This window comes from Tachyglossus aculeatus, chromosome X1 (genome assembly GCF_015852505.1).
Source record: "Tachyglossus aculeatus isolate mTacAcu1 chromosome X1, mTacAcu1.pri, whole genome shotgun sequence".
NCBI lineage: Eukaryota > Metazoa > Chordata > Mammalia > Monotremata > Tachyglossidae > Tachyglossus > Tachyglossus aculeatus.
In genome coordinates, this window is record NC_052101.1 from 46,587,391 (window position 1) to 46,611,328 (window position 23,938).

Genomic DNA, 23,938 nt, shown 5'->3' on the forward strand with positions numbered 1-23,938 from the left:
ACAATATGAATTAACTCTTTATTCCAGTTACTGTTGTTCTTAAAGCAATTTAGCCGTACTGTCAAGACTGAAATTAGTAATGTGACATGAATAAGGTTCTTAAAATTTTTAAAGTATAGAAACAAAAATGCAAATAACCAGTTCTTAGGTTTTACATGTTTTCCCTAACTGTGTCTGGGGTGAGTTACCCAGTGACAAAACCCAAATATTGTCTCTTAATGAAATAAGCTCTTACTCAACTCCATTATGTTTACAGTGTTGTACATTTTCTAGTTCTTCATCAGTATTTAAACCAAGACAATAAACCTGTGTAGACACTGGAAACTTACTTTATTTGTGCTTCCTCACAGTCTAGGAAATGCCGATTGCAATTGTTGGCTATTCCTGAGTTTCCACCCCTCCATTTGATAGTACAAATCCACTCAAAGTTGAAAATTGGTTATCTTCAGCTCCATCTTAAGCAAATAGGGGAAGTTCTGGCTTCCCTGTTTATAATTCTTCTATGCACGGTAGAATATTTTCCAGAGCCCGGATAAGAAGTCAATCAGCTTTTTGTAGGCTGTGACTGGATTAACTGTCTTGCAGATGTCTGTGTCAAACATTAGGATTTTGGGGCATTTAATAAGCTTGAAAGTAAATTAACTGCTCAGATGTTGATCCGTTCATGATGGTAATTACATTTTAGAAAATGACATAATGGATCACCGATTAGAATTGAAACCTTGATGCAACTGGACTTTTCTCAGGACTCAATGGAAGATAAATGGCAGCGTTCAGAGCATACATTCTGGTTAACGAAGCACTTTTTCTGATTTTACACCAGTCTGGTTTTCAGCTGGTTGGTCCCTCAGCTAGTAGCAGTTGGGGAACTGGACACCTTTATAACCATGAAAAACTTTTTGAAAGCCGAGCCATCTGCCCCCTCCCCCGCACACTGTAGAGCTCGACTGCTCTGATTAATTCATTCATTTGGTTGTATGTATTGAACACTCATTGTGTGCAGAGCACTGTTCTATGCACTTGGAAAGTACAGTACAGCAATAAAGAGAGACAATCCCTGCCCACAACAGGCTAAAACAGTCTAGAGGCGGGTGTCAGCTCTGGTAGGGAAACAAAAAGACCCTGGAGGAAGTCTTCCCAGAAGAAATGTTCTAGCATTGAGCCGAATCTGCAACCTTCCATAAAATGGTGCAGGAAATGTCATCGTGTTTCGCCATGTGTTACGTCATGTTCACCCTCCCTTGTCTGGAACTCAGGAGGGTCCTCAGTGGTCCTTGTAGTTCTGGAATATACAATATTGCCCAGCGATCTTTAAGTCATTGTACATGAGGAAAAAGTAACTACCAAAACTTGATTTATCTTGGCCAAGGTGGCTTAAGCGGAATACAAATTAAACGTGACAAGGTAGAAGAAGTCAAGTGGTTATATTAGATCCACATTAGCAAGTCGTTTATAAGGTTATTTCAGAGAGACATAAAATGTGGGGGGATGAATTACCTAGATAATTTACTGGAGCCCATCTAAATGTCTTCACCTTTCAGATGATTTTTAATGGGAGACTAAAATAAGAGATCACGAGATTACTTCCCTTTCAGAAGTAAGAAGGTGATCATTCCTTATGCCAGGCAGTCCTTCTAGGAGAACGGAATCCAGAAATCGATATTGGGTGGTCAGAAGCGGAGTGTTAAAGAAACCCTCATATAATTCACCAACCAGCTGTGAGAGTGTCATATCTCTGCCAAGCCATGTAAATAATCTTAGAATGGATTAAAGCAAAAGAGGGACGGGTCAGAAAAATGTCAGCATTGTAAGGTTTCAAAGATTTCTGGAAGCCCTTGTGTTTTCCCAAATGAGAATTTCCTTCTGCAAAGCTAGATTGATGGGAATTTTGAAATTTACTATTCCTTTGGACAAAACTTTCTCCGGTACTGTTCCACCACTGTAATCTCTGAGCCCACTTTTCCTCTGTGAATGGATGAAGAGAACAGATTGTGGTTGAATTATGAGCACTGGTAGGAGATTGTGTCTGCCCATACGTAAATGTGAGGCTGCGAGCATATCTGTTCTTTCCTACACCCTCCTCCCTGTGCATAGCCGAGGGCTGCCAAGACACCCCGCTGTGATGTTTTGCACACAGGAGTGGTAGGGCCATTTGGGGACAGGGTACGGGATCCACGCTTTCAGCACTTCATCTGTAATGATCACTCTTCTTCTGATAAGGCACCTTGTAGGGGGCCTTCAGAGAGATACATTGTGGATAGCTGCGTCAGGCTTAGGGTCTGGACAGTGACTCTGGGGAGAATAGGAGTACGCCGTACCAACTAGGGAGAGATGGTTGCTCCTTCTGGAGCTTCAAGAGGAGGATCATATCTTTGTAGTCTGCCGCTTCCCTTACCTTTAATTCATTTTCATGTCTCTCTCCCCCCGACCCCTGTAAGCTCCTTAAGTGACAGAGATTGTGTCTAGGGTATTGTACCCTCCCAGGTGCTCAGTTTAGTGCTTTTCACACAGTGCTTAATAAATACCATTGATTCACTGATTGATTTGTACCATCTTCAGAACCATATAGCCCAGATTGCCTGCTGGGCAGTTGGGCTGTTTCTATCAGCATTCTGTAAAGGCGTTAACATGAAAAACATGCAGAACAGATAAGCTGGCCTAAACTATAAATATCCTTTGCGTAGAGCTTTTTAAAAATAGGTAGCAGTGATTCATCACCATGCAGTTTATAGACTTACGGTTAAAATAAGGGTGAAAATAATCGTTTGACCTTAAATTCATTTTACTAAACAGTACTGCCAAAGGGGCTTTACTTTATTTGGAATTTGTTTTGTTATTTATGCAATATTCCTGATTACTTATTTGTCATTGTTTTTATGTTACCAGCCCGCTGCGTTGTTGAGTTTGACTTCCACATTTGAGTAGCTGTTGAAAGTACTGACTGTTCAAAAAAAGAAGTGACAGTGGCAAACATGAGGAGAAGGTCTATGGTTTTCCATATAGTGGCAAACATGAGGAGAAGGTCTATGGTTTCCCATATATTGGGGATAAATTTAAGGTAATCCCTCAATCTAGCAGTTCCACTGGAAAAAATCCCTGAGAAATCACTTCATTTTCATAAAAATCAAGAAAATACAGAACCTTCCAAGCTTCCCTTTCTGGATTTCAATGTCACCCAGAAATGATGGAATCCAGGGTGCTGTTCCCCGAATGTTGACTGAGCAACTATTGATTGATATTAGGGATCCATTCAAGAACCATACCTCTGACTTGTTTATACTTTACTCACTGCTTAACTAATATTCGCCACTCTGTGGGTGGATAAATATATACAATATCCTTTACACAGTTGCATAACCTAAGAAGAAAAATCTGTTTCCTTGAATAGATGATCATAGAAACTTTTCAGCATTCTTGGTTATCCTCTTTAAACGTGTCCAAGTGGAAAAACATGTACTAATTAATGGCTGAAACAATATTCAATTGGTGATAGTGTAAAAAATACATTTTTTTGTAAACGTTAGTTCCTAGAGAGTATTTTGAAAATGACTTTCATCCTGCCTCTTTAGAAATATAGTAGAGAGCAGCTACAACCATGTTTTTTTGACCTTTTAAAGATAAGTGTTCTGTGTGATTTTTTTTCAATTTAACAGCCCCCTTTGGAGTGAAGTCTGCCTTCCCATCTCTATGCACTTGAAAATTCTGTACATTTGTAGGCTATTTTTAAGGTCTCCTACATCCAGTTACTAATCCCAAACCAGGGTTTGGGATTCTATTCAGAAACCTGTCATTATGGACATGCTATTCCTTCCCACACCATTTGAATGGAAGATAAATTTTCTGTGTTTAGAACTTTAATTTCAATAAATTAAGTGTAATAATTGTTTGTAATCTAAGTGAGTTGTTTTTTAAACATAATCACTATTCAAATAAGAATGGCTATTTCAGTGAATCAAAAGTGGGAGGACAAAATAAATTAGTTCTTTAGTTTCATTTTATGTCTACAGGCAATTCCCATAATTTTGATTTCATTGACCATTGAAAAGTAGATGGAGACTTGAAGGAGAAGAAGCTTTGTTAATTGTAGACTTCTTCAATATTAGGTAAAGAAACATTTTTCCCTTGATCACACACTGGCATCAGAAGTATCGAGCAGGACCTACTTTGCTTAGGAGATTACAAAAGAAACTACGTTGGCTTTTACTTTCACTATAGTCTCCCAAAAACCTAGTGAAGTACTCTGTACAAAGGTTTTCAATAAGCACTATTAAATGAATGAAATGTTTACAGTCTTTAAAAGCAGTCTCAGTTGATAAAGCCCTCCAAATATTATGCCTAGTGGTTGTAACATCAGTGAGCAAAAATGATAGTTTTTTTCAAGACAGGTAGAGGTTTCACAGGGTCAGCAATCGGGTCTTCCAGTTTGCCTCAGGAATCTGAACTTCAGTAAAAAGCCGTGGCATATCAAATAATAATGATAATGATAGTATTTGTTAAGCGCTTTACTATGCGTCAAGCACTGTTCTAAGCACTGGAGAAGATATAGGCCAATCAGGTTGCCCATAGTCCCTGTCCCACGTGGGGTTGAATCTTAATCTCCATTTTGCAGATGAGGTAACTAAGGCACAGAGAAGTGAACTAAACTGCCCAAAATCACACAGCACACAAGTGGCAGAGCTGGGATGAGAACCTAGGTCCTTCTAACTCCCTGACCCTTTCTCTATCTATGTTGTGGGGAAACTGGGGTAGAGGGCTGGTTGGGAGTTTCTCCAGGGTTCTCTGGAGAGGCCAGTGGAATCCTGGCTTGGAAACACCTCTTTTTCAACATCCCTGCATAATTAGGGGTAGATGGGAGAAGGCAGGGGTCGTCAGGCCGGCCCCTCACAGCACACACACATACAAGCTGGCTAAAGGAATGTGGGTAACTTTCCAGGCAGGGCAGTTATGTCCCAAGCCCTGCTGGGGGCCAAAAAGATGGGGTTACAGGAGAAGTGTCTCCTGAAACTGACTGGAGGAGTTGGTTGCATCTGTTTCCTTTTGTGGGGAAAGGGAAACTGGAGAGGGAACAGTTGTGTCCCCCAGAGATCCTGTAGTCAGAGCAGACTGGACCCACCAAAGAAGATCTCAGACCACCTGGCAGATTAGCCCTGAAGCCTTTTACAACAATTCCAATTTCTCAGGCCCCCAGGAAGAAGACCACATGCTTTTTGACACAAAAGGTTACAGGTGGGAATCTGACAGTCAGTCAGTTGTATTTATTGAGCCCCTGTGGTGTGCAGAGTGCTGAACTAAGTGCTTGGGAGAGTACAATATAAGAATATAGCAGACACATACTCTGTTCACAACGAGCTTCTGGTCTCAAGGGGGAGACAGACATTAATATAAATAAATAAAATTGCAGGTATGTCCATAAGTACAGATATGTCACAGGACCTGGGTTCTAATTCTGGCTCCACCATTTGTTTGCCATGCGTCCTTGGGGTAGTCACTTCACTTCTCTGTGTCTCAGTTGCCTCCTCTGCAAAATGGGGATGCAATCTTTCCAATTTAGAGTGTGAGCCCCATGTGGGACAGGGACTGTGTCCAATGTGATAAATTTATTTCTATCCTAGTGCTTAGAACACTGCTGGACACATAATAATAACAATAATAATCAGAATAATTGTGGTATTTTAATGCTTCCTATGTCCCAAGCACTGTCTTGGCGCTGGGGTAGGTAGAAGATTATCAGGTCCCACATAGGGCTCACAGTCTAAGTAGGAGGAAAAACAGATATCGAATCTCCATTTTACAGATGAGGGAACTGAGGCACAGAGAAGTGAAGTGATTTACCCAAGGTCACAGCAGGCAAGTGGCAGAATGGGATTAGAACCCAGCTCCTCTGATTCCCGGGCCCATGCTCTTTCCACTAGGCCATTGCGGTTCTCGTTGTAAGCAGTTAATACCATTTTATTTTTATTTTGAAAAAAATGTAACCTCTATTTTTGGATGAATTTCTGTATTTTCAAATATAGTTCAGTGATGTGGACAAATCATAAAATTGATCTTCCCATATTTTGAGAAAGTTCTGGCTCTTGACCCTTGGGACTTCCCTGGGCCAGGTCTAAGGGAGATCACAGATGACCGTTTGACTATCAGCCTTCAGAAAAAGCATTTGCTTATTTCAGTCTAGGATCATTGAAGGGATTAGGATAGGATAAATATTGGGGAGGACTTGGAATGGGTTGGGAGAGAAAGCTTGATGGAATTGGGCTATCCCTGGGACCCTCTTAAACTGATTGGAATTCTTGGAAAAGCACTAGGCTGGCCACAGATGCTCCCAAGTTTGGATGTATGGAAAAGGAGAACACCATACTTTTCTTCAGCTCACTGGGGCTGTTCTAGATATTGGTTTTGTGAAAGTACACCATGTAATGGCAGTGTAGTGAGGAGGAATTGAGGGGCAAAGAGTTGGCTGTCCTTTGTAGTATAAAGTACTTAATCACTTTGCCTCTTTCCTACCTCACCTCACTGCTCTCCTACTACAACCCAACCCTCACGCTTTGCTGTTCTAATGCTCACCTACTCACTGGACCTTGATTTCGTCAATCTCTCCGCTGACCTCTTGCCCATATCCTGCCTCTGGCCTGAAACACTCTCCCTCTTCATATCCATTCCCCCGCTCCTTCAAAACCTTATTGAAGGCACATCTTCCCTAAGAGGCCTTCCCTGATTAAGCCCTCATTTCATCTTTTCCCACTCCCTTCTGCGTCACCTCGATTTGCTTCCTTTATTCCCTTCAAGGCCCTACTGAGAGCTCACCTCCTCCAGGAAGCCTTCCCAGACTGAGCCCCCTCCTTCCTCTCCTCTCCCCCTCCTCCCCCTCCATCCCCCCACCTTACCTCCTTCCCTTCCCCACAGCACCTGTATATATATGTATACATGTTTGTACATATTTATTACTCTATTTATTTTACTTGTACATATCTATTCTATTTATTTTATTTTGTTAATATGTTTGGTTTTGTTCTCTGTCTCCCCCTTCTAGACTGTGAGCCCACTGTTGGGTAGGGACCGTCTCTATATGTTGCCAACTTGTACTTCCCAAGCGCTGTTCAGTGCTGTGCACACAGTAAGCGCTCAATAAATACGATTGATTGAGTGGTTCGCTCCACCCTCAGTCCCAAAGCATTTATGTACATATCCATAATTTATTTATATTAGTGTCTGTCTCCCCCATGGGACTGTGAGCTCTTTGTGGGCAGGGAATGTGTCTACCAACTCCGTTGTATTGTACTCTTCCCAAATGCTTAGTACAGTGTTCTGCACACAGTAAGCGCTCAAAAAATATGATTAATTTATAGTCTTTCAGCACAGGGGAATGGTACTGTTTCTATACCTGAAATGATGGGAATGGATTCAATCAATTATATTTTTTTATGGCATTTATTAAGCACTTACTATGTGCCAGGCACCAAACTAAGCACTGAGGTAGATGCAAGCACTGAGGTAGCTGTCAGGTCACAGTCCATGACCTACATGGGACTCACATTTTACCGATGAAAAGTGACTTTCCCAAGGTCTTAAAACAGAATAGTAGTGGAGTAGGATTAGAACTTAGGTCCTTCTGACTCCCAGGACGGTTGCTCCATCCATTAGGCCATGCTGCTTCTCCTTATTGAGCACTTACTTGGGAAAGTAGAATAAAACCTAGTTGGTAGAAGTGATCCCTGCCACAAGGATTTTACATTCTGTGGGGAAATGGCTACTAAAATACATTATGGACAGGCAAAATAAATTATAATGATGTTTACTAAAGTGTTGATGAGCTGGGATGAGTATCAAAGTGCTCAAGGTTATTTTTATGAGCAGGCAGATTATGTGGTAATCTTAAAAAGCTGGATCCTACTGTTACACTGGAGAAACAGCCCTCTCACAAAATGTAGGTTTTCTTAGAAATTAAAACTTGGAAGAATGAAGACCCCTTTTTTTTCAAATTTGCATGTAGCATATCATTCGACAGCTGGAAAGAATGCCCCTCTTTGTATTTCCTTGCTCTCCAGTGAGCATCTCGACAGTGAATTGCTCCTATGTGTGAGGGCTACAGCAAGAGGGAGAGAGAGTGGTTTGTTCTGGGTCCTTAGACTCTGATGGCACACTGCTTATCCAAAGTAGGTTTTCCTATATGGTTAGCAGACATACTGTCTGATGACTTACAGGCGAGGGTCCTGGCTCTGTAACTGCCCCAGGCCTAGTAGAGGCTTTCTACTATGTGCCCCTCTCCTATTTAAATTGCCCCTTTTTTTTTAACAAACTTAGTTTGGTTTGTTTTGTTTCAAGGACTATTTGAATGATGCCAGTGAACATTTTTTTTTTTACAGTACAAAAACGATAGAGTGGTGACCGTTGGTTGGAATGGCCATGAAAATATCTAGTATGCCTGTTCATGTATGTGTGACATAGTATAGATGTATGAGAGTTTTTGCAAGAAGTATTTTGTGTGGAAATATTTAGTTTATGTATGTTGAAAATGAACAGGGTAAAATTACGTAAGGAAAATCTAAGAATCTTTTAAATGGGATCAAGTGTGTCACAGCTTATTATCGTGCTGTCAAGAATGCATAATCTGCTCTTGGAGCTTTTTATAAGCAGACAATCCCAAAGATATAGAGCATTTACTGTGTCCTACTCAGGATGAAGGTTAGGAAAGGAATGGAATGTGAATGACAGGTTCTAAAAGTTTTTGTAAAGACTGAAAAAATATGCACTTAAAAAAAAACTCTAAATACATTCAAATGAATAAATACCTCAAAGTAGTGATCTCTCCTGATTCTTCCTTGTTAAATAAGATTAAGTCTATATTTCATTTTGGTCTCCTATACACATTGCAGAGCTGAATGATCTTCATCAAGCTTTGACTAGATCATGTAATCCCAACCCTTAATTTTATTAAAACTCCTGAAAATAGTTTCGTGCCTTTTGGGAAGCAGCATGGCTCAGTGGAAAGAGCATGGGTTTTGGAGTCAAAGGTCATTGGTTCCAGTCCCGGCTCCGCCACTTGTCAGCTGTGTGACTTTGGGCAAATCACTTAACTTCTCTATGCCTCAGTTACCTCATCTGTAAAATGGGGATTAAGACTGTGAGCCCCACGTGGAACAACCTGATCACCTTGTCTCCCACCCAGTGCTTAGAACAGTGCTTCACACATAGTAAGTGCTTAACAAATACCATCGTCATCATCATCATCTACCTGCTGTGTGACCTTGGGCAAGTCACTCCACTTCTCTGTGCCTCAGTTCCCACTTCAGCAAAATAGGGATTCAATACTTGTTCTTCCTCCTACTTAGACTGTGGGCCTCATGTGGGGGGTTCTGGTTATCTTGTAGCTGCCGCAGTGCTTAGAACAGTACATAGCCCATAAGCGCTTAACAAGTGCTACTATTATTATTGCTATTATTATTATTATGCCCCTTTACCAACTGGCTTCCCTGTCCTTAACTGCTCTCCTGTATTGCTAGACTGTAAGCTCTTTTAGGGCAGTGATTGGTTCTAGCAACTCTTTTGTCCTCTCCCAAGTGCTTAGTACAGTGTTGTGTGCACAGTAAGCACTCAGTAAATGCTATTGATTGCTACACCACAGTTCATTCTTTCCTCTTTGCTCATGCAAAACCGCTAGCATCCTGTGACCATTTCTCCCCTCTGAGCCTTAGCTAAAGGTCTTCCATCAGTGATATCTGTTGGGCACATACTGAGGGCTAGGCATTGTTTGAAACACTTGGGAGAGCGCAACTGTAACAAGACCCAAGTTCCCTGTCCACAAGGAGCTTACAATGTAATGTCTCCTGCCTAGAATGCTCTCCCTCCTTTTTATCCATCTCTATCCATTTATTCCCTCCATTAAAGGAACGTTAAAACATTCCTTCAGGATGTTGTGTGATCTTGGACAACTCACGTAACTTCTTTGTGCCTCAGTGACCTCATCTTTAAAATGGGGATTAAGACTGCGAACCCCATGTAGGACATGGACTGTGTCCAAACTTAATTAATGTGTATCTACCCCAGTGCTTAGTACAGTGGCCGAGACATAAGTATTAGTATTTACACATAAGTAGACACATAAATATTAATAAGCACTTAATAAATGCCACACATACACACAAAAGTCTTCCCTGATTAATCCACACCACTCTAGGCAAGCTGTCCATTCCAGCTTGTGTATCATACCTATGCATGAGTGGTTAGCTATGTCTATTTCCTCCTTTTCATAAAGTCTGTAGTATGGGATCATGCCCTTCTTAGGAGTGTATGATTCTGAGAGGAAAGTGAATTTGTTCTGCTTTTATAGTTATGTTCAGTATAGTGCTCGGTAACAAAACACCCAATAAATATTGTTGCTATATTTGGTTCTGACAATAATTATTTATCCCTGAAATGAAGTGTTATAGCATCTGTAAGCTCATTGTGGACAGGGAATGTGTCTGTGTATTGATACAGTGTACTAACCCAACTGCTTGGTGTAGTGCTTTGCACATATTAAGTGCTCAATAAATGAGATTGAATGAATACTACAAGACTAATGAGTCCTAACGTATTTCACCTTTGGTTGTAGGGGAATTGTAGTTGTGTCCCTGAGCTGCACCCAAAGCCAGATGTTTTTAGCATTCTGCTGCTCAGCTGATTCCAGAGCGTGGAGGGGACTGGAGAGGCTGCATTTGGGAGCCACTGTGTTTGGCTCTTGGTGCTTAGTAGGTTGGAGAACCTCCATAATCCAAATTGACTTTTCTTCCAGGGAACCTAATGTGCTTCCAAGTCTCAATTTATGCCCCTAAAATTCAAGGCTTTCCTGCCTATGGACTCGTTCGAGATCTCTGGTTCTGGGCTTGGCCAGCACTTAGAACAGGGCTTGGCACATAGTAAGCACTTAACAAATACCATCATCATCATTATTATTATTGTTATTATTATTAATTATCATTGCATGGTGTTGCTTCAGATGACATGAGACGTGACATCGTAGATCTGATCAGTAATCTGTCTAATTAGGAACTCCAGAGATGGCTTTTCTGAGAGGTAAACTGAGAAAGGAAGGTAAAAATAGTTTAGAATCTCACCCAGAAGATCAGTCAGAGAATGTGTCTGCCAACTCTGCCGTATTGTACTCCCCCATGTGCTTAGTACAGTGTTCTGCACACAGTAAATACTCAATAAATACCGTTCATTGATTGATTTACTGTGGCAGAGCACCGATTTAAGCTCTTGGGAACTGGCAATGGGAACGAGACCCATGATCTCAATTCTCAAACCCTTCTATCATTGCCATTATAACCAGCAAATATTTATTGAATGCCTATTGCATGATGCTGGGGTGTGTGTGTGTGTGTGTGTGTGTGTGTGTGTGTGTGTGTGTGTGTGTGTGTGTGTGTGTGTGTGTGTGTGTGTGTGTGGTTATCCACACATCTAAAAGTGTGGCACCTAAAAACCTCAAATCTGAGTTTAGACCTAGTAGAAAGGGCATCAGTCTTGGAGTCAGGACATCTGAGTTCTAGTCCTAGTTCAGTCACCGGCCTGCTCTTTGACCTTGGCTAAGTCACTTAACCTCTTGTATTTTCAGTTCCCATATTTGTAAAATGGGGATAAGATGCCTGATGCCCCTCACTCTTAGATTGTAAACCCCTTGTGTCATGTATGATTATCATATACTTGTACCAGCACTTAACTCTCAACTCTTAGAAAGTGCTTAATAAATACCATTAAAGTCAAAGTTGAACTGAAAAAAAAATGAGATCACAAGAATGCAATTATTCTGAAAATTTCTAAGTGATTTGGGCTATTTTTGTGTTAATTAGCCCTATTTGCATATTTATAAGAATTCTAGGCCCTTTGGGCTTTTAGCTTCTTTCCATCAATCAATAAATCTTATTTATTGCCCACTTACTATTTGTAGAGTACTGTACTAATTGCTTGGAATCTTTTATAATACATATTTGGGACCCAAATACAGAATATTCCTGCCCTCACAGAGCATACAGTCCAGTGGAGGAAACAGACACCAAAATAAATAACAGACAGGGCAAGCGACAGAATGTTAGGCTATATATATGTATATAAAAATGCTGGGGTGAGTATTGAAGTGCTTAATGGGCACACACCCTCGATGCAGAGAGGAGGGTGAATGAGGTAGGGAAATAAGGGCCTAGTCATGGAAGGCCTCTTGGAGGAGATGTGATTTTTAGTAGGTCTGTCGGATATGAAGGGGCAGGTTGAACCAGGCTAGAGGCAGGACAGCAGTTTATTCCTCATGACTGTCTCATTTTCCTGTGCCTTATGCTTTTTATATGTTCTTGCTTTTTCACAGCTTCTCTACACTGTTCTACAGCTAAATGTTAATTTTTTTGGTGTTGCTTTGTTTTTGTGGCATTTTTTTAAGCACTTACTATGTGCCAGGTACTGTACTAAATTCTGGGATAGATACAAGCTAATCTGGTTGGACACAGCCCCAGTCCCACATGGGGCTCACAGTCCTCATTCCCATTTTACAGATAAGATAACTGAGACACAGAGGAAGTGAAGTGACTTGCCCAAGGTCACACAGCAGACAAGTGAGGGAGCCGGGGTGAGAATCCATGTCCTTCTGATCTTATGCCTGTGCTCTATAATAATACTAGTAAAATAATTATGGTATTTGGTAAGTGTTTACTATGTGCCAAGCACGGTTCTAAGCACTGGGGTAGATTCAAGGTAATCAGGTTGCCCCACATAGGCCTCACAATCTTAATCTCCATATTGCAGATGAGATAACTGCAGCACAGAGACCTTAAGTGGCTTGCCCAAGGTAACACAGCAGACAAGTGGCAGAGCCGGGATTAGAACCCACGTCCTCTGACTCCCAAGCCTGTGCTCTTTCCACTAAACCACGCTGCTTTCACTAGGCCTTGCTGCTTCATTGATTAAGAAGTGGACTTCCTTCCCCAGGCACTTAAGATAGCTATTCATTGTTTATTAACTTCTCCCAAGTGGACCAAGCAGTAAATTCTGTGCTGCTGTAATGATGACTAGGTACCAGAAGTACAATAGTAGCAGCACATATCCCCATTTCTAGGCATTTGAAACATCAAAATAAGGCTGCAGAATCGGTGATATTTCTCTCTGACACAGGTGTGTAACCTCACTCACAATTTTAGGCAACATTTGAATGTAACCTGTCTCGGTTCTGACTTCTGGCCCTATTTTGACTCTGCTGAAACTGAGTCTGGCCACTAGAACTTGGAGAGGTTGGTAAACAGCATACCTCCCTTTGTGTTTTTACCAGTGACTGCCAAGTCCTGTTCCTCCACAGGCAGGTATTGGCACAGGGAAGGTAAAAATTGTAATAATTGTGGCATTTTAAGAGCTTACTAAGTGCCAAGCAGTGAACCAAGTGCTGGGGTAGATAGAAGATAATCAGGACAGACCCTGCCCTTGTCCTTCGTGGCACTCACAGTCTAAGGGGGAGGGAGAACAGGTATTTAGCCCCCATTTTACAGATGAGGAAATTTAGGCATAGAAAAGTTATGTGACTGGTTGTGTGGATCCATCCCAGCCGATCTAGGAAGATGGTTCATGAATCAATACAGTTTCTTCACATCCTTTCCGTATATCCATACTGTGAATTTTGATTCTTTTCCAGAGTAAAAATATCTTACTAAAAAGCAGTGTGGCCTAATGGAAAGAGTATGGGCCTGTGAGTCAGGGGACCTGAGTATTAGTTGCAGATCTGCCACTTGTCTGCTGTGTCACTTTGGGCAGGTCACTACACGTCTCGATTACTCAGTTACCTCATCTGTAAAATGGGGATTGGGCTTTTGAGCCCCTTGTGGAACATGGACTGTGTCCATTCTGATTAGCTTGAAGCTACCCCAGTGCTTAGCACAGTGCCTGGCACATAGTAAGCACTTAATAAATACCATTAAAAATATATTTATATACATGTATATATGTGTGTGTATGTACATATATATATAGAGAGAGAGAGACAGAGAGAGAAGCGAAGCAGCATGGCTCAGTGGAAAGAGCACGGGCTTGGGAGCCAGAGGTCATGGGTTCTAATCCCAGCTCTGCCAATTGTCAGCTGCGTGACTTTGGGCAAGTCACTTAACTTCTCTGTGCCCCAGTTACCTCATCTGTAAAATGGGGATTGACTGTGAGCCCCACATGGGACAACCTGATCATAAGCCATATTCCTTTGCCTTCCATATCTTGGAGCCCCACATCATCTTTGTTTCTCTTTAACCTCCTGTTTCTCAGTAGCTGGGGAGATGATGGAGAATTCTTTACAGTTTCTTGTTGCTTTCAGGTTTTTCCATAAGCACTTCAGGGTACTAAGCGATTCCTCTCAAAGTAACATACCTTTGGTCCCACCTGCTTAAAGAAGTAAAGGATCAAGGGTAACCACTAAGACAATCTCCTGTAAGACCACAGACCCCTAGAATGGTGCTTTAAAAGGTATTAAAATAGCCATACAGTCAGTGCACTCTGTCCCACGTTTCATGCCGCATCATGAGTAATGAATACATTGGGTGCTTAAATTCAAGCTTTGCTTAAAATGAAAACTACAACCATGGTATTTTGGTTTTTTCTTACTATTTAAAGCCTAAAGGTCCCAATTTCAAAGCCTTGTTTTTCATTTGCATAACTAAATGTATAGATTTTACAAACTGGCTAATATTCTGGTACAATTTGTCACAGGAAGAGGGTTTAGTAATAGTTGCTATGGGATTTATTAAGTGCTTACCCTGTCCAATGCACTGGATTAGGTACAAGGCAGTTGTTAGTCCCTGTCCCGCATGGACTCACAATCTAACAATACCTTTGTGTCATACATTTTAGATTTCATTTTTAAGAACATGTGGGGGAAACAAGACATTTATATCCAGTATTGTTGAATTAAAGACCTTTTCATTTTTATTTTTTTGTATTGAAGCTGGCCTTTACCAGAGTTCGATCCAAGCCAGATCCGACTGATAGTGTACCAGGACTGTGAAAGACGAGGGCGAAATGTCTTATTTGATTCCAGTGCTAAAAGAAAAACTGAAGACATATCCGTGTCGGTGAGCATTGTTAATTTATATTTCATATTGTTAAGATTGTTATGTTAATTTAAAGATGGTAACTGAGATCAGGAGTATGGTATTTTGTGTCTGTAATGCTACTGGAACCAAAAAAGTGGTGCATTATCCTGGTTTTAATTTGAGGTTGTGTTTTTGTATTTTTAAATCTCTCCAATAATCATTCTTAACCGGTTGCCCTTAGAAACTAGTTTTTGAGGAAATGCATTGTTGTTGGGAACAAATTCATTTTATTTCACTTCAAAATAGGATTAATGAAGTTAATGTTTTGAAAACTGATATTGCCAGTTCTCTGGTCCCCAGATGCCAACCATCTGGAAATTGCTTCATTCAGTCGTTCATTCAATTGCATTTAAGTGCTTACTGTGTGCAGAGCACTGTAATAAGTGCTTGAGCACTGTACTAGGGAAATTCTGAACTGGCTCGTGAGAGAGAATCAGACCTGAATCCCTGCTGCTGCTCCTGTTGCCACCTTATCGTCTGGACAGGCAGGCAAAAGCTCCCAGTACCCTGGGCCAACCTGAGCACTTCTGAACCTTCCTTAAGACTCATGGATTTATGTCTGTTTCATTCATTTACTCTTTTATCACTCTACTTGTACAGATTTCCATGTCTTTCTCCTAGTGGACACGTTGCTTTGTTATCCTGCACTTCTCAAGCCCCTAGTGCGTGCACCGCACCAAATGGTGCTCAGGAAATGCTACTACTCCCTGATAATAATAATGATGGCATTTATTAAGTACTTACTATGTGCAAAGCACTGTTCTAAGTGCTTGGGAGGTTACAAGGTGATCAGGTTGTACCACAGGGGGCTTACAGTCTTAATCCCCATTTTACAGTTGAGGTAACTGAGGTACAGAGAAGTTGTGACTTGCCCAAAGTCACACAGCTTACAATTGGCAGAGCTGGGATTTGAACCCATGACCTCTGACTCCAAAGCTTGTGCTCTTTCCACTGAGCCAGCTGCCTGATCTTGATCAGCAAACTCAATTCCCCCCCATCGCCTACTTTTATCATTGCTACTGTTTTATTGCTTCTGCATCTCAATTGTTAACCCCCCGCTGTACTGTCACTCGCCCTGCTGACCTCACCATGAACTTTCAGTTCCCTTGCTCCCAACTGCCATTCCCATTCCTCACCTTCCCCTTCCCCTCTCCCACCCAGCTGTTTCCCTCCCTCTCACCCACCAAGACCGCTCCCCCTCACCCCCTACCAAGGATTCCTCTGTACCAACGCAGGTCCTCCGCTTCTCCCTCCCGGCCCCCTCCCTCCCCTTCTCCCCGCCCCCACCCCATCCCAGTTCTCCTTTCCCATCGCCACCCCCCTTCCCACTCTCCCCGCCCAGGCCCCCGTCAACTCATCCCAATCCAAACCCTCCCCACCCCTCGCACCCTTCCCCCTCCCTCCCCACCCTCGACAGCTGCTGCCAAGTGTGGCCTCTGGAACCCCTGCTCCGTTTTAAGTAAGACCCCTTTCATCCTGGACCTTTTCCTTTCCAGTTCTCTACTCCTCCTCGCCCTAACTGAAACATGGCTGTCGCCGGACGACACAGTCTCTTCTGCTGCTCTCTGCAGTGCAGGCCTCTTCTTCTCCCACTCCCCCAGACTCACCGGAAAAGGAGGAGGTGTCGGTTTCCTTCTCGCCCCCCAATGTCGCTTCCGCACTATCCCTCCTCCCCCTTCCCTTTCCTTCCCTTCCTTTGAAGCCCACATTATTCGCCTCTACCACCCCCTCCAGATTCTTGTAGCCGTCATCTACCGCCCTCCCGGCCCCACTTCCAACTTCTTTAACGACTTTGACCCCTTCCTCACCTTCCTTCTCTCCTTCTCCATGCCCACTCTGATCCTCGGAGACTTCAATATCCACATGGATATCCCTAACGACTCCTCTGCCGCCCGCCTTCTATCTCTCCTTGACGCTGCCAACCTCTTCCTCCACCCCACCTCGCCCACTCACCAACTTGGTCATACCCTCGACCTCATCATCTCCTACCGCTGCACTGTGTCCACCCTCACCAACTCTGTTATCCCTCTCTCTGATCATAATCTTCTCACCTGCCTCCTCACTCACACTCCTTTCCCCTGTAAATCCATATTACTCCCTCACAGAGATCTCCGCTCTCTGGACCCCACCCATCTTTCGGAGCGCCTCACACCTCACCTCGCCGCCCTCTCCTCTCTACCCAGTCTTGATGATCAGATTACTGCTCTCAACTCTACCCTTTCTACTCAGCTAGACTCACTCGCTCCCCTTTCCCTTCGCCGCTCTCGCACCACTAACCCACAGCCCTGGATCACTGCCACTGTCCGCCTCCTTCGCTCTTATGCTCGAGCTGCCGAACGCTGCTGGCGAAAGTCTAAACACCATGCCAACCTCGTTCACTTCAAGTTTATCCTTTCCTGCCTTAACTCAGCCCTCTCTTCTGCCAGACAAAACTATTTCTCCTCCCTTATTGACACCCAAGCCCATCACCCCCGCCAGCTCTTCCGTACATTCAACTCCCTTCTCAGGCCCCCGGTTCCTCCCCCTCCTCCTTCCCTCACCCCCAACGATCTGGCCTTCTACTTCATTAACAAAATTAAATCCATCAGGTCCGACCTCCCCAAAGTCTCTTCCCCCCTTTCTCCATCCCCCCGGCTCTCAACACTCTCTGCTACTCTCCCATCCTTCCCAGCGGTATCCTCAGAGGAACTCTCCTCCCTCCTCTCAAGTGCTACTCCGGCCACCTGTGCTTCTGACCCCATTCCCTCTCATCTTATGAAATCTCTCGCTCCATCCCTTCTCCCCTCCTTAACTTCCATCTTCAGCCACTCACTCTCCACTGGTTTCTTCCCCTCTGCCTTCAAACATGCCCATGTCTCTCCCATCCTAAAAAAACCCTCTCTTGACCCCACCTCACCTTCTAGTTATCGCCCCATATCCCTCCTACCATTCCTTTCCAAACTCCTTGAACGAGTTGTCTACACGCGCTGCCTAGAATTCCTCAACAACAACTCTCTCCTCGACCCCCTCCAGTCTGGCTTCCGTCCCCTTTATTCCACGGAAACTGCCCTCTCAAAGGTCACCAATGACCTCCTGCTTGCCAAATCCAACGGCTCATATTCTGTCCTAATCCTCCTCGACCTCTCAGCTGCCTTTGACACTGTGGACCACCCCCTTCTCCTCAACACGCTATCTGACCTTGGCTTCACAGACTCCGTCCTCTCCTGGTTCTCCTCTTATCTCTCCGGTCGTTCTTTCTCAGTCTCTTTTGCAGGCTCCTCCTCCCCCTCCCATCCTCTTACTGTGGGGGTTCCCCAAGGTTCAGTGCTTGGTCCCCTTCTGTTCTCAATCTACACTCACTCCCTTGGTGACCTCATTCGCTCCCACGGCTTCAACTATCATCTCTACGCTGATGACACCCAGATCTACATCTCTGCCCCTGCTCTCTCCCCCTCCCTCCAGGCTCGCATCTCCTCCTGCCTTCAGGACATCTCCATCTGGATGTCCGCCCGCCACCTAAAGCTCAACATGTCGAAGACTGAGCTCCTTGTCTTCCCTCCCAAACCCTGTCCTCTCCCTGACTTTCCCATCTCTGTTGACGGCACTACCATCCTTCCCGTCTCACAAGCCCGCAACCTTGGTGTCGTCCTCGACTCCGCTCACTCATTCACCCCTCACATCCAAGCCGTCACCAAAACCTGCCGGTCTCAGCTCCGCAACATTGCCAAGATCCGCCCTTTCCTCTCCATCCAAACTGCTACCCTGCTCATTCAAGCTCTCATCCTATCCCGTCTGGACTACTGCACCAGCCTTCTCTCTGATCTCCCATCCTCGTGTCTCTCTCCACTTCAATCCATACTTCATGCTGCTGCCCGGATTATCTTTGTCCAGAAACGCTCTGGGCATATTACTCCCCTCCTCAAAAATCTCCAGTGGCTACCAATCAATCTGTGCATCAGGCAGAAACTCCTCACCCTGGGCTTCAAGGCTCTCCATCACCTCGCCCCCTCCTACCTCACCTCCCTTCTCTCCTTCTACTGCCCAGCCCGCAACCTCCGCTCCTCTACCGCTAATCTCCTCACTGTACCTCGTTCTCGCCTGTCCCGCCGTTGACCCCTGGCCCACATCATCCCCCGGGCCTGGAATGCCCTCCCTCTGCCCCTCCGCCAAGCTAGCTCTCTTCCTCCCTTCAAGGCCCTGCTGAGAGCTCACCTCCTCCAGGAGGCCTTCCCAGACTGAGCCCCTTCCTTCCTCTCCCCCTCGTCCCCCTCTCCATCCCCCCATCTTACCTCCTTCCCTTCCCCACAGCACCTGTATATATGTATATATGGTTGTACATATTTATTACTCTATTTATTTATTTATTTATTTATTTATTTATTTATTTATTTATTTATTTTACTTGTACATTTCTATCCTATTTATTTTATTTTGTTGGTATGTTTGGTTCTGTTCTCTGTCTCCCCCTTTTAGACTGTGAGCCCACTGTTGGGTAGGGACTGTCTCTATGTGTTGCCAATTTGTACTTCCCAAGCGCTTAGTACAGTGCTCTGCACATAGTAAGCGCTCAATAAATACGATTGATTGATTGATTGATTCTCTGCATGACTTTGAAAGTCACAGCCTTTCACCAAAAGGTTATCAAAAGCCTGCCACTGAAATGGTTTTTCCCAGTGGTGAAAATGATCAACAAATCATTTTCATTTTATTTCTGATTGGCAGTCTATTTGTGAGTTCCTAAGATGAGGATGCAAATGCTGAATTTGTCCCACTTCTAACAGGTGCCAAAGTGTAATTTATTTGCCAGATTGTTAACATTTACTTCACATTTCCCAACTTTCTGAGGAATTCTTTTCATTTTAGACATTTGGTACTGTGGTCTCATTCATCTTTCAAAATTTCATTTATTTGCCTTTTTAATGAGCCCCAGTGATGGTTTCCAAAAATGTACCCTCGTTTGACTGTTAAGTTTTTGCAGAATTGTACAGTTAAATCAAAACTCTGACTTCTTTGTAATCCTGTTTAGTCACCACTCATGGTTTTTGGTGTGGAAAAGAAATATTTTTCAGACATCAACTTGTAACCTGGGAGAAAAATGCTCTAAACAAATTCCTAGACTCATTTGCCCTTTTGCAGGAAGAAGTCTGTGTGGGATGAGTACACTCACTGTGAAAGGGAATAGCTATTTACCACCCACAAAAAGCCAAAGGCACCTCCCTACAGATGCATAGAAACATAAAGTGATATGTTATTGTTGGATGCCCTTTTTATAAAACTGATTGTGTTTTGGATGCCCTTTTTATAAAACTGATTGTGTTTAGGACTATTTGCTGCTAGTGACACATTAAGCTACAAAAAAAAGTTGTAGTTGAAACTTGATGCTTTTGCACATTGTGGCAGTATATAACGAAGTCTAAGTCAGAATTTTGGAGGGCTTTTATTGGGGGCTTACAAAAGCATCAGACTTTACTGAATAATAGATTTGTCTTTTTCCAGGGAAATGCCAAGCTTTGGTTAAATATGAAATTTATAAATGTCATATGTAGATACAAGAGTAACTTTTATCAGAAGGTTGGGAGCCTGGTGGAATCCATTCTTATGGGTCTGAGCAACAGTGAAAATATTCATGATGATGATACTAATCAAAAGAATTATGGCACTTGTTAAGCACTTCGAAGCTCTGGGACAAATACAAGTTAATCAGGTTGGACACAGTCCCTGTCCCACATGGGGCTCACACTCTTAATCCCCATTTTACAGATGAAGGAACTGAGACCCAGAGCAGGAGTTTTATATGGCAAAGTCAACCTTTCTCTCGTTCTCTAAATGTATTGTAATTTTTTAATTTGATACTAAAATAAGTTCCTGGTCCAAAGTTCATAACGAATGACCTGGGATCACCTCGATGTAAAACCTCACGGTCTGTTGTAGAATGCCATGCTAGAACATACTGATGCATTCATTGTTTCTTAGCAATAGCAAACAATTCATCCAGTCTTCTGAAACTCCAATGATTTCTCGCAGGCTTTTATAGTACTAGTTATTTTTGTGGCACCAGATTATTGGAGCAAAAATTGTTTGCAGTTTGAATGAATCGAGAATATTTTTACCAAATATGCCAGGCTCATGCACAATAAAGACGTATTTCAAATGTCAGCAGTTTGCCTGGGATTAAAATTAAATCCCCGTACTCCTAATTATGTGCTGTGTTCATCAATTCCATATTTTGACTTGACTTGGGAAAACATTAGAGATTGTCTGAACAATTTGTAAATCACTCAACAGAAGTGTAGGATTTTGTGTAGCCTTTTTCAAGGGAGTGACTTCTGAACTCTCTATCCTACCCTTCTGTTTCACTTATTCTCAATTTCTGTTAGAATTTACCCAGAAGAGGTCATTAATTGACATTTGAATCAATCCAGATAATTATGTAAAAGAAATGTGAAAAATGTTTCCCATCTCCTTACATAGGGAAAGTTGATATTTGTAAATTTTAAGGGCGATCTAAGTCTACCTAGTTTTCAGATAATATATGGGCAATCTGAGTAGCAATAAAATTACTCTCTTGAGTTAATGGTCAGATGTAAGGTTAGTGAAGATTAAATGCTTTGAAGGCTTTATAGGAAATGGTAGTAAATGAGAAAATAAGGCAGTTCTGCTCTCACCCTACCAGTTTAAACAGAAACCACTTGAGCATGTGCTGGGCTCAAATATAGGAACCGATTTTGGAAGAACAGGGCAAGTGATGTTCATGATTTGGTTATAAGAAGTAATAATTCACCCTCTCTCAAACCTTTTTTAAGGGCTCTCTGAATTTACACATGCCGCTGGATGGTGTTCTGGTTCTCTCTGGGATATTTTAAACAACAGTTTGATCTTATGGTATAAAGAGGCTGCTTTCAAAATGTATAATGAATTGAAATCGTGGTGTTCATTGCTTTCTAAAGGAATATTCAAATTTCAATTTTTCCAAAAGAAAACTGCCTTCGTAGATGTACTTGAATGACTGTTGCAGCCTACATTAGACTGCAATACATCGAATATGGCTGTATTATAACAAAATTTCGTGTATTTAGCCAATAATTCATTCAGTCAGTCAGTCATATTTATTGAGTGCTTACTGTGTGCAGAGCACTGTACTAAGCGCTTGGGAAGTACAAGTTGGCAACATATAGAGACGGTCCCTACCCAACAGCGGGCTTGCAGTCTAGAAGGGGGAGACAGATATATGAGCAGTCTGCTGAATGTGGCGGGGGAAGGAATAACGAGAAAGGGGCCAATGATATTTCAAGCATCTGGCAATCAATCAATGCTATTTACTGAGCATTTACTGTGTGCAGAGCACCATACTAAGCATTTGGGAAGGTACAACACAAGAGAATTGGCAGAGATGATCCCTGTCCTCAAGGAGTTTACAGACTAGAACATCTTGACTTTCCATCAGTCATGGGCATTTTTGTAATTATTACTAGAAAGTCCTACCTCAGCATAAGACCTATTTTAAAATACAGTTTCAAAAAATTAAGTTAAATTTCTACAATTTTTTTCTCCCTCCAGAATGTTTTCAAACTGCTACTAGTAATGATTACAAAAATAATGATGACATTTGTTAGTGCTTACTATGTTACAAGCACGGTATTAAGTGCTGAAGTAGTTACAAGATAATCAGGTCAGACGAAGCCCCTGTCCCACAAAGTGCTGACTGTATAAGGGAAGGGAGAGAATGGACATTGACTTACCATTTTACAGCTGAGGAAACTGAGGCACAAGGAAGTGATTTACCCCAAGTCACCCAGCAGGCAGAGTTGGGATAGAATCCAGGTGCTCCAATTCCCTCCCCACCCTCAAAGCCTTATTGGAGGCACATCTCCTCCAAGAGGCCTTCCCTAAGAACTTATTTCTTTCTCGCCCACTCTTCTGCATTGCCCTGACTTGCTCCCTTTCTTCATCCCACCCACCCCAGCCCCAATGCATTTACATATCCATAATTTATTTATATTAATGTCTGTCCCTCCCTCTAGACTGTAAACTCATGGGCAGGGAATGTGTCTGTCATATTGTACTCTCCCAAGTGCTTAGTACAGTACTCTGCACACAGTAAGAGCTCAATAAATAGGATTGATTCTCAGAACCAGGTGCTTTCCACTAGGCAAGCTGCCCTTTTAAAACACTCCTGAAACTCAGTATAGGTATATGAAAAACCATATTAATAAATGAAAAGATAGCGTCATAACCACGCACCTCCTCACCTGGACTGCCTTGAGAACAATGTAGCACACCTGTGTAAAGCAATATAGGTGTGTGTGTGTGTGTGTGTGTGTGTGTTACGCATACATAATCCATCCTCCTTTCTTTTATACACATACAGTATAAGTAGTATGCATACAATCTCGAGGCTACCAGGACTTAATAAGGAACTTGCAGTATTTGATATCAAACAAGTTGAAATGTGGTTTCACTGAAAACTGCTAGAGCCAAGTGGATTCAGTGTGGTTTCATCACATGATGCTTTGCTTATCCCAAGACATTGTTTTTGTGTCAGAGATAAAATGCAATGCTAGTTCACGAGTTTCAAGTAAAGTCATATGCTTTTTCACATGTTTTTAGTCATTGTGTGGTGGGATAAAATGGTATGTCCCATTAGCAAATCCACGTATTGCAAAAATTCAGCATTCTCACATGACTCGCCAATTGGAGCTAAATTTTCAAAGATGAGCACCTAAACCAGATGAAATTTTATATTTTGAGTTTCAGGCAGACAGCTGATTGTGAGCTCTCTGAAAGACAGGGACTGAGTCTGTTCCCCACCTGTGTCTTCCTCTATTCTGTCTCAGCGCTTAGTACAGTGCTCAAGTACTTAGTACAGTGCTCTG

At 42.6% G+C, this 23,938-nt stretch overlaps 1 protein-coding gene across 3 annotated transcripts in view; it reads left to right on the top strand.

Moving 5' to 3' along the window:
* The window catches only part of FNIP1 (folliculin interacting protein 1), a 142,420-nt gene that overhangs the window by 56,704 nt on the left and 61,778 nt on the right, over positions 1-23,938 (top strand). For all 3 annotated transcript variants that reach the window (XM_038740791.1, XM_038740793.1, XM_038740792.1), the window contains exon 2: positions 14,939-15,065. In XM_038740791.1, coding sequence (XP_038596719.1) covers positions 14,939-15,065 — 127 coding nt within the window. The remainder of the gene's footprint in view (positions 1-14,938; positions 15,066-23,938) is intronic.